General features: G+C 44.2%; 1 protein-coding gene across 1 annotated transcript in view; it reads left to right on the plus strand.

The window, feature by feature from the left end:
- LOC102044657 (glutathione S-transferase theta-1) overlaps positions 1 to 9,528 on the plus strand; it is an 11,062-nt gene extending 1,534 nt beyond the window's left edge. Inside the window, exons 2-6 of the mRNA XM_031063156.1 lie at positions 1,256 to 1,334; positions 2,857 to 2,944; positions 4,032 to 4,182; positions 7,164 to 7,340; positions 8,356 to 9,528. Of these exons, the coding sequence (XP_030919016.1) occupies positions 1,256 to 1,334; positions 2,857 to 2,944; positions 4,032 to 4,182; positions 7,164 to 7,340; positions 8,356 to 8,556 (696 nt within the window). The 3' untranslated portion in view covers positions 8,557 to 9,528. The remainder of the gene's footprint in view (positions 1 to 1,255; positions 1,335 to 2,856; positions 2,945 to 4,031; positions 4,183 to 7,163; positions 7,341 to 8,355) is intronic.
- Positions 9,529 to 11,734: the final 2,206 nt, after the last annotated feature.

Here is an 11,734-nt window from a genome sequence, read left to right on the forward strand (position 1 = left end):
CGGGGCTTTGCCCTCACGGGGCTTTGCCCTCACGGACCCCGGGGAACCGCGGCGGCCCCGGGCCTGGCGGGGCTTTGCCCTCACGGACCCCGGGGAAGCCCTTGGCCTCCCGGCACAGGAGCTGCCCTCGTCCCGCACCCGGGGGATGCTGAACCCCGGCGCTGCCCTGGGGCGTTGGACGCCGTGCGGCTGCCCAGGGATTTGACCGTGTGGCTCCAGGTCCCAGAGCAGTCTCGTAGCTCTGCTGCATCTATTTTTGTGGCTCTCCGAGGAATGTTCCTCTAGCCATGTCTAGCAAATTAGTCACACTGACAGCCGAGGAGTGCTCTGGGAGCGCTGTAGTTTGCGGCAGATGTGTTCAGCCTCCTTCAACTGATGACTGTTGCCCAGTTAAATGTTGAGTTTTCCTGTAAATTGTTACTTTTGCGCCTAAGGCAAAGCACGTTACTTCGACACCTTTGGTTGAGGATTAGATGATTAGGCAAGTATGTTATTGGCAAATAGAGTGGGATTTGTCCCCTTCTGTTTCCATAAAATCTTCTCCACTTGTCTTTTCACCCACTGATAAACATCCTTCTCTGCACTATGGCTTAGGCTTAAGATTTCCTCATGTGGGCAGCCTGCCCTGCTTTTTGACTGTGGGTACTCTGCTTGTTAAAGTTACGCCTCAAAGCCCAGCAATACACACTGTGTATCTATATCTATCTATGAGTATGTAGCTGTACCTCTGTCCATCCTTGGGAGTCATCAAGAACTGATTACCCCAGATACAACTGATGTTAAACAGCTGTAAGTCAAGCCAGCATCACAAGAATGATAAAGATGGACCACCCAGTATCACTGAACAAAAAGGCTCTGCTGGCTGGAAGAGAGGCACAAGCTTAATTTCTGCTAAACTGCAAATACAAATGTTGGTCTCTATTTTTGTACAATAAGCAGTGGGTCCCAATGAAGCAGCCTGGAGTTAGAGCTCACACCAAGGCATTTACAAGTTCACAGCTCAGTCAGAGTCTCAGCACAGGTCTGTTATGTCTATCTACAAACCAAAGTAGCTGATTACACCCCAGGCTGTGGTGCAGGCTGTGTCACAGGCACTGACCTACTGTCCAACCTGCTGTAATGGCATGGTACTTGGTTTGTCAGGGAACAAATATGCTCAGTATTCCTGCTAGAATTGCTGTATGATGAAAGCTCTCTGAAATCTGATTCAGGCTGCCCTCACCCACTGCTTACTTCTCATGTCCTTGTTTCTTAGTTCCCTGCTGCCCTGGATAATAAACACAGACAGCAGGACAACCAAACAGCTGGGTCTGACGAGGGACTGCTCGTTAGCCGTAAGCATTACTGACTGCAACTTTCTACTGCACTTTTCCAAAGACCAGGTGAACACTAGAGATCTCACCAGAGCTGGGTGTTGGTGACCACTGGCCTTTGTGGCCATTCTAAAAGCACAAATCAAAGCACCTTCCCTGAGCAGCTCCTTGCATGACAGTAGATTTACAGACATTTGCCTCGCTGTTTCTGTGATACAAATCATGGGGGTGAGACATCCTGTCCTTTGCCCACTTTTGGATATTTTTTATTTTTATACTCAATTTTCTCAGTTACTAGGCTTAACTTGATGTTTCTGGCTATTATTTTTAAGAAGCCCTACCTAGGATTTCCTACCTCTCTTGACAGTGTTGCCTGGTTCTGCTGTGCAGATGGAACCTCTTACCCAGCTAAGCTGGAAGCCGTATTCACAGCAGGCAGCCAGAGACTTTTCCTAATGAAAGGGAAAATGTGGGTTTGCATCCCTTCAAATAGCAGAAGAGTGTAAACCTTAGTCTCTGATGAAGCTACTTACACTGGAATTTTAAAAACCCCACTTCTCAAAGAAGAAATAGAGGCTAGTCAGCTGGAAAGGAGAACAAGTGGTAATGTATGCTCTGCTGGATTTAACTCACTATGTGAAATCAATATAAGGGAAAGCAGTAATGCAGCAACCTGCCTTCTCCCAGCCCTTCCCAAACCAGCTGCAAATAAACTTGTTTGTCCAGAGGCTGGTTTGATTTCCTACTGCACATTTGTCCAGTAATGTAGACACTGCCACTGCTTCCTCAATGGGTACAAACAGTTCTTAGAAATGGAGGTCACTATAAGTTAATGATCCTTTTTCTTGTCTTTTTTTTGAACAAAGGGAGTTTTGTACAAGACCTCCTGCTGGTCATGCTGATTTGATCAGGATTTGCACTTTAATTGTCATGTCTTGTCAGGAGAACTTCAAACAAGCAAAGCAAACAAATTCCTCACAGCTTTTCTTACTCAGGTGTTCCTGGGCTGTTGTGCAATTCCCTGGCATTTAACTGCAGACTGGCAAGTCTGGTGCCAGCAGTCGGAAACTGAAAGCCTGGTTAGATAGTCAGCTGTTAATTCTTCCAAGGGACTGTGGAGTTTAAAATCTTATGGAATGGTGTCTTCCTCCAGTGTTTTCATGTTAGAAGGAGGTTGATGTGCAGAGCCAGGAGTAACACAGAGGCAGGAGTAGTGCAGGGTTGAGTGTTTGAACTTCCCTGCCCCAGCCAATGTCCACTCTGTCAGTAAGTTCTGCAAATATCCTGGTACCTGAGTCAAGCAAGAGAACTGCTGTTAGAAATATAAAAATATCAACTGCTCCATGCCATGTGGCCAGCCTGAGCCTGCTGCCTCTGCAGGCAGCTCTTACACTGACTCTGCCATTTCATTACCTTTCACTTGTGAGCTATGACCCTATTGGGAAAACCTCAGACAGTTCACTGATCATCCAGCTGGCTGCAGGTATTTCATTTATCTGGCAGATACACTTCTAACCTCAGGTTTGTCTGTTCATGTTCTTAGGGCCATCAAACAGTGAAGGTGCAGGCAAAGTCAGCCTCTTGAAGAAAGTACCAGCACTGAAGGACGGAGACTTCACCCTTGCAGAATGGTAAGGACTCAGTCCTTAGACTTCCTTGGGTACCACAGTCTGTGCTGCATTCAGAAGATGTTATTCCCATGGAATAATTAAGGATCACAGAATATATGAACATGCTGGTTATTTTTAATAGTATAACCTCATTTGATCTCTTTCCATTTTCTGTTTGAATTATCGTTCAGAATGTAAACAGCTCAGCTGACTTAGCTTCTTCATCTCACCCTAAATGTACTTACCTCAAAATGGGATTATAAACATTTCTGGGAGATGTTTAAAGCTTATAAAAATCCCTTTCACCCTGGGGAAAGAAATCCCTTTTACTCTAGGAAAGAATTCTGTTTATCTGAATTAGTCATAAAGGCTGAGAGAATATCTACACAGATAAAATTTAGGCTTTACATGAAATTATTAATATGGAGACTGGTAATGATGTCATAATACTGAAACAATTGAACTATAGCAGTATCAGCATGGCAGGGGTGTTTACATTTTCTTCCATTTTGTCAGCACATTTTCTGTGGCTTTTTTTTTTGTAGTAATAGCCTAAGTATTGTTGCAGATGACTAAGATATTTTTCCATCTGACTTCTGCCAGTTAGTGAAAGTACAAACATCTGGACAAACACAAAAAGATTCTGTAGGGTTTCCTTGCTGAGACTTCCACTGATTTCAGTGGAAGCTGCATGCTGGAGACAGACCTGATGAAAAGGCAGCAATAACCCATCAGAGAGTTTCATTTAGTGCACAGGTATCAGAGAGATGGGTCAGAACAGGCAAGGAACAAGTGGAGTTACCATCACTGATAGAGGATCATGGAGGTTTATTGTTTGTTTACTCCAGTGTGTTTACCCCCAGTACTGCCCAGCAGTGCTGTGATTTTCCAGCAGGTTAAAGTTTTCATGGAAGCTGAGGTGATTAAGGACCACTGATGTCAACATGAATTAGATGCCTTTATATGGTCCCTAGACTCTGCTGGAAATCCTGATCTGAATGTTTTTCAGTGGAAGCAACAAGTTGAGAAGGAGCAGGAGAGGGAGCTTAGGCAAGAGCATTGTGCCCGTAACTGCCTGACCCTCTCTTGTCTCCTGCTGTGTGAGCAGCACTGCCATCCTGCTGTACCTGAGCCGCAAGTACAACACTCCCGACCACTGGTATCCCTCAGACATCCAGCAGAGGGCCCGTGTGGATGAGTACCTGTCCTGGCACCACACCAACATCAGGGCCAATGCTCCTAAAACCATGTGGATCAAGGTGAGGAGACTGAATGTAAAAACGTGAGTGAAGTGATGTTGGTTTGTGAGAGTGCGCAGCATCTTAACAGCCCCAATTCAGAGACTGTGGTGATGAAACAACAAACCTGGGCCATTTCTAGCTGGAAGGTGTCAGAATCTGTGTCTGGGCTGTTCAGGTCCAATCCAGCCAGCTGTGGACCCCAGCCCAAATGATCTTACATGGACAAAGGCAAAAGATGGGAAGTGCTCTTCTCCACGTGGGGAACACAAGCCCTGTGAGGAACGTTTGAAGGAGCTGGGGCTGTTTAGCCTGGAGAAGAGGAGGCTCAGAGGTGACCTTATTGCTCTCTACAAACTCCCTGAAGGGAGGTTGCAGACAGGTGGGGATTGGTCTCTTCCTCCAGGCAGCACTGACAGAACCAGAGGACACAGTCTCAAGCTACATCAGGGAAGGAATAGGTTGGATATTAGGAAGAAATTTTTCACTGAAAGAATAATAAAATACTGGAATGCTCTTCTCAGGGAGGTGGCAGAATCACCATCTCTGGATGTGTTTAAAAAAAGACTGGACATGGCACTTGATGCTATAGTCTAGTTGAGGTGTCAGGGTATAGGTTGGACTTGATGATCTTAGAGGTCTCTTCCAACCTCATTATTCTGTGATTCTGTGAATTTATTTCCTTGATAGGAGACACCAGATCATCCAGGTGACCCCCCAGATGGAAAAGAGGGCATTGCCTTCTCCCAGGGGGATTTTGAGCAGAGGGGACAGGGGGCAGAGGAAGGGGGCAACAGCCAGTGGGGTACAAGTGAGGAGGGATGAGGGGAGGGGGGGTAAACCAGGGAGAGAGCACCAACACTGACAGGGGGAAAGGGCAAGAGCATGTGGTGATAGGATACAAATCATGTCAACAGTGCAAATTACCAAACACCCAGTGCAAATAACTAAATAACTATTTAGTGCAATGCAACAGAAAGGAGCTGTTGGAGAGGGAGCCGTTCCAAACTGATCAACATCAGGATCTGGCAAAAGCCAATTTGGCCATTTTGGTTTTTCCCTTAAAGAAGGGCTGGTACAGAAGGTCTCAAACCCAGCAGACTTTCATTGCCTGGATTTGTGAGTGAATATGTAACAGAGTTAGTGTTGCTTCCAAGGGCCTCCCCCTCCCTGCACAGCTGTGCAGAGTGTGCACACAGGCAGAGTTTGGCTTTGGTGAACATTTGTTTTGTTGCTGGAAGCAGAAAGACTTGCATTCTTCATACAAGTTCCTGCAGTCTCCTAAGGGTGGAAATCCAGAAGGAGTCTCCTGCTTCCAGCACACTTATGTGCTTCTGTGAAATAGGCTCAGGGACAGAGAGCAGAGACACACTGAGAGGCAGATTTTCTTTACTCAGAGTAGTCAGGCCAATTTACATTTAGGCAAAATTACCTGATTCATCCTGAGCCAGAAAATCATTTAGTATCAGATGATTTTGCTGGACACCTATTTCCAGCCAGCTCACCAGACAGTTAATGCAGCTATCCCTAGAGAGACCTAGGTGCAAGTATAGTTCTGCAAGGACAGCTGACATGGAATTTCAAATGAAATCAGGATTGCTAGTAAACAGGTAATTTCACTACTCCCTTGTAAATTTGCCCTTGTTTGTGCCTAACAAAGCACTCATTTATTGTCTTGAATTTATTGGTATTTGATTTTTTGGCTAGAGAGTACAGAGAAGCAATTCAAATATGAGGCAGAATCATACAAGAAGCAGTTTCTTCCAGCCTCTGCAGGCTGTCACTGCAGTGCTCCAAGAGAAAGAAATCCAATTAATTGCTGCTGATGGTGATTAGATAGCCCAGATGCAGAAAAGGTCCTCAGAATAATTGTAAATATGGAAACATATAAAGCCACCTTGTAAGAGAAGCTTATTAGCTAGAAATGGGAGAGTATAGACAGCCCTGAGATAAGGAGAAGGAAGAAGAGCTGTTTCAAGTAATTTTACCCCAAAATCCCAATGTTCATTATTGGAATCACTTAGAAGAAAGCTGGCCACAAATTTTCTTCTGATGAAATGGATTCCACATGTATTTGGCCAAAATCCTGGCTTGGATTAAGCAATCCCAACTTGAATTGTTGAATACACTAGCAGTAAGTAGAAATTCAGTTCACTTGCACTGATTGAAATTTGTATTTATAATTTTGATTCTCTAAACAAACTGTACTTCTTTAGCTGTGGAAGGTGAGGGCAGCACAGCTGTGAAACACTGAGTGGTGTATATACCTCTGTGACTGGTGAAAAATATTGTAGAAAGGCAACTACCCCCCGTGCCAGCAAGTCTGTGCAGACAAAAGGACTGCATTTCTGTGATTGCTCCACAAAAATTTCTAGTGGTTTAAAGAGTGATGCTTTAAGCCACTGAAAGGTTTGTGTAAAAATGGTGTTGACCACTTCCAGCCCTGCTGGCTGCTGTCACACAGAGGAAGCCATTTCTGTCTCTCCAGCCAGTGTTGATGAGTTCTAGTCCTTGCAATGCTCCTGCCACAGGTACCACCCTTCCCTCCTCTCTATCACCCTGCAGGAGAGGCAGCTGCCTGCAGCACCCAGCTCCACAGCAGGGTGGGTGGCTGTTGGGCAGCTGCTGGTGACACAGAGCATCTAGCAGGGGTGACTGTGGCAGAAATTTGTCTTGCCTGGAGCTGTTGCCCATTTTTCTTTTGCAGCCCAGCAGGGTAGGGTGGGGAGGGCACAGCTGCCAGGCACAAAATGAGGTGAGGATCCTTGATTTTGTTCCTCACATTGCTGCTGATTAGCTGAGGTCACTGCCATGGCAGGTCACACTTAGGACTGCTGGTGTGCTCTGTGTCCAGGAGCTCTGTGGAGTTGCCACAGCCCATGAAGCTCTGCCATCCCCTTCTGTGGCTTTATTGCAGGGCACTGATGATCATGGGGTGTAACTTCAATTACTACTACCAGAGAAGATGGTCATGTGTGCTGCTATGTCCCTTCTCTCCTCAGGTGTTGATTCCCCTCTTCACAGGGCAGCCTCTGCCCTCAGAGAAGCTCCAGGAGGTTATGGAGGGGCTGTCCACTTCCCTGAAGCAATTTGAGGAGAGGTTTCTGCAGGACAAGGCTTTTATCATTGGGAGTGAGATCTCCCTGGCAGATCTTGTGGCCATTGTGGAACTGATGCAAGTGAGTGCCTGGAGCATGGTCAGGAAGCTCAGCACAAGGAAAACAGATGCTGCTGAGCAGGGAGGGGGCAGCATGTGGAAACTCTTCACTAGCAGGAGAAGTCAGGGCATATTTTGGCAGAACTGGCCTAAGACAATGGGGAGAATGTGGGAGTGGGTTCAGAGCAGCAATGAAAATCAAAAAAAAAAAGCTGGCTGCAAGGGCTGCAACAGATCTCTTTTGTTTCTCATCTGTAGCAATAACCTTTTCTTCATTTTTTATCATAACTTTCTTTTTAACCTCCAGAGAAGGAGGTAATGAGAAGCAATAGCAGACAGGTCTGATGAAATGAAACAACCATATAGGAATATTTCTATCATTCAAGAGTATAATACTTGCCCATGCCATGTCTGGAAGATGAAATAATTAATCTCAGAGGCAATCAAATTAAGTTTGTTACAAACTGATCTTTTCCTGCCAGGCCACCAGGGCCTGGATCCTGCAGCCCAGCAGTGATTTCTTTCTCCCAGTTCAGTGTCCAAGGGACTGAAAAGCAGCAGTTCTGCTTCTCTACAGTGTGTTCCAGAGAGTGGCACAGGCAGAAGGCAGAAAGGGGGGTAGATTATGTTAGTTAGGACACTGGTTCAGTTAAACACCTTTTGTGCTGGGGGTTGCTGTATAATCCAGCACTCTACTGCAAACTGGACAGTGATCCCTGGAACTGCCAGCCAACATCTTCAGTGTCATGGCTGAAAATCACTCACAGAATGATTCACAGATGAGAGCAGAGCGTGCTCATCTATGCTGCCCTTACCAGCTATTCCAGCACCCAGGAACTGAGTTGTAAATGCCCTTTAAAATCCAGCTTAGCTTTTGTGTCCCCCAGACAGGTACCAGAGATTTCCCCCCTTCCTACTGCTCCTCCATGAGCTCTTCCCTTTTGTCCCCTTTACCTGCAAGTATCCTTTTAGTGCCTGCTGTCTCAGTTCAAGGTGACTGCCCTGAGCCTCACTGCTGCTCTCTCCCCTTTCTGCAGCCTGTTGGAGTTGGTTGTGACGTCTTTGAAGACAGACCCAGGCTGAGGGAGTGGCGCAGGCGGGTGGAGGATGCTGTGGGGAAAGAGCTTTTTTTCCAAGCCCATGAGATGATCCTCAATATCAAAGAACTGAGCAATATTCAGATTGATCCACAGCTGAAAGAGCAACTGGCACCTGTGTTGATGAAGATGTTGAAATGAATTAACCTATCTTAGCATTTTTCGTGCCTTTTTTTTTTTCCTTTTTAACTTCTTCTCTGACATCCAGTTCTCCATGGAACTGGAAAGAGCACTGTAATTCTAACACAGAAATTGCAGAGTGGGCCAGGTCTTTCTTGTATCTATGGGGGTGGAAGCTGGGGAATGTTTAAGACCTAAAACATTAAATTTACACAGAAGGCTGATGCCCTACAGGTCACTTAACATGCATCTGGATTTTATTTCAGTGTCAGTCTTCTCAGAGATGGTAGAGACAAGAATGGTATTTCCTGACAATTCAAGCCAGCCTACAAACTGGGAACATTAAAGAAGTGACAAGGATGAGGATCATAGTTTCCAGTTTTATCATTTGTACTGCAAAGTGTGCCTGATCCTCATCTTCCCAGCATGTCTGCACAGACAAGTAGAGCACAAAACTCCTTCACAAAAATGAAAAAAAAAAATTAAGGTTTCTTATTGTTGAGGCATCTTGCTTGGCTGTCCAAGAAGTTCCACACTTCTTTTTCCCTTGAAGTTACTTTGAGAAGTTTCTTTGTATTTCTACAGTGGTGTATCTTTATAATTCTTCAGTTCAACTGCTGCTTTGGATTTCTGAGAGCCTGGCTTCTGTTGGTGCTCTGTCTACCAGTACATGTGTGGCAGCAGCTGTTCTTGGAGATTCCTGTTGCTGGTGGCCACAGCATTGGAATAACTGCCTACCTAAAATCTCTTGTTGATATGATATAGGGAGTACCCTGAAAGAATGCATGGAAGAGAATATAACAGTACACAAATTGGGTTTTTTCTATGGTAATACTGTAATAGCACATTTCCCCTGTGAAATGCAGAGAGGGAATAAATGCAGACACGCTCTTCTGAGACTGTTTTGGATGGAAGTTCACCAAGTAAGTCACCCAGAGCAGCTGAAGTAATAAGAGAGATTTTGTGGCATTGAGCAACACATGCATCACAATAAAAGGGCAAAGAGTTGTTTTGGAGCTTTTGGGCTCTTTTTCTTGGCTGTTTGTTTCTGCTCAAACACAAAATCCTTTTGTATTACAGCACAATTTATGAGATAAAACTGAGCAAATCCAAGCATTTCCAGTTTCTTCAGTTGAAAATAACAAATTGTAAAGGATGCAGAAATTGGTGGAATATATATTTGTATATTTCCATTCATAAGTAGTTGTTGCCCTTACCCTAAAATCCTTGCCAAAAAATTCTTCCTGTAAAGACTAAAACAAAATGAGTAATTGAATTCAGGAATTGCTTCTTTCACTAATCAAATAACTGTTTGGATTTTTTTTCCTCTAGTGCTACCATGTCTTGGCTAGTGACATTTTTTGCTGGCAAGTTCTAAAAAACCTGTTGTTTTCTCACGGTGTTTTTCACCAAGGTTTCAGTTCTAGATACTACTCTGTCCTAGAAATCTCTGCCCAGCCTTCTTCCTGGCTGTTTTTTGCACATAACTCTTTGTGCCAGTATTGTCTTCACTAGCAGCAGTGAAGGCCAAGCAATTCCCTAAGCAAAAAAAACCCCAAAAATTTAGCAATTTCATCAGTTTTCATTAGCTTTGTCTAGAATTGTAGAAGACCAAGATGTCACATTACACAAGGCAAATTTTCCCAACAGTTTTGTGCCTTAAATGATGACCTTTTAGTATGGCTGGTTCATAACCCTTTGTTGTAAACGAGCTCATGGAACCTCACTGGACAGTAGCTCAGCCTCTGATCTCTAGTTTAGACACCTGTGATCTGTAGATTAGACTGGCCCTGTGAGCCAGCGTGCCGAGGTCACTTAGCAACTTGTGAGTTCAAAGTCCTGATTGCTCAAAGTCCTTGTAATTAATACATGTTAGATAAAGCAGTAAAACCCTCTGCTTGCTTTTTAATTTCTTGTCTTGTTGGTTGTTAAGAGAAATTACCATTCTCAGCCCTTCCTACACAGAGGTGTCTTGTAGTGACCTGAAATGTTTTTCCACTCTCAGTAAGGGCTGTCACAGAACTCATTCTACCCATCCATTAGTGAGATGTGATGGTTTTGGTTATAGTAAAGTGAGGCAACCCCAATGCTCAGGGAGAAAGGAGGCATCTGACTCCATCTTATCAGAAGGCTAATTTATTCCTTTATTATACTAGATTATTCTATTCTATATTACACTATATTACATTATATCTAAATTGAATCTGCCAGGCACTGCACAGAATCTTGTGACTGTCAGCCAACAGTCCCAACACATACACACACACACCTGGCCCTGACAGGCCAAGGAAACAAAACTCCATCACTGTGGGTAAACAATCTCCATATTGCATTCCACTTTTGCACAAACACAGGCTCAGCAAATGAGATAAGAATTGTTCTTCCTTTCTGTGAAAAACGCCAATCACTTGTTTTTTAAAATTTTAAAAGTTTAATAGTAATAAAATGGTTATAAAATAGTAATATAATTAGAGTAATAATAATTTGGACAAATTGAATTGGGGCAATATGAGACAATAAAAACAAAAGAGTTATGGATGTTGGGGTACCTTTTCTGAGCAGCACAAGCCCGAAAAAGGACCCACGTTAACAAAGGATTAACCCTTAAAAACAACAGCCTGTTGCATATTCATACACTTCATACATGATGCATAAATTCCATTCAAACACGGGATTCTGTCCGGTCATCATCAACTTCTTTCTAATCCTAACAGTGCCTTCGAGGTGGGAAGAAGTTTGTTTCTTCTGGTAAGCGGGCAGTAAATTCTTTTTCTCTGAAAGATTTAGGTGTCCTGGGGCTGCTATCTGGTGCGAGTGCCTCATTCCTTTCTTAAAAAAAATCCCACTAACATAGTTCTTATTTTAACTACAAAAGTTACCTTTTAATTACAAGACTACATTTATCATATTATTAAAATGTTAATACAGCACTACTAATCAATACATCAAAATACATATGGTAAATATCTGCATAGAGCCATATAATATGCACTTTTCACCCTTTCTCTGCGGCTCAGAGAATGTGAGTCCCAGAAATACTCTTGGGAAGTTGTGCCTTGCTTTTCTCTGTGAGGAGAAATGTGGCTACATTTGGTCTCACAAGTGAGAGTGAGTCCCACAGCCACAGAGTCACCCACGGTGAGTGCCCCAGGCCCGGCAGCCGCTGGGGCAGCCGGGCTGAAGCGGAGGGACCGGCCCG

This window comes from Geospiza fortis, unplaced genomic scaffold (genome assembly GCF_000277835.1).
Source record: "Geospiza fortis unplaced genomic scaffold, GeoFor_1.0 scaffold31, whole genome shotgun sequence".
Taxonomy (NCBI): Eukaryota; Metazoa; Chordata; class Aves; order Passeriformes; family Thraupidae; genus Geospiza; species Geospiza fortis.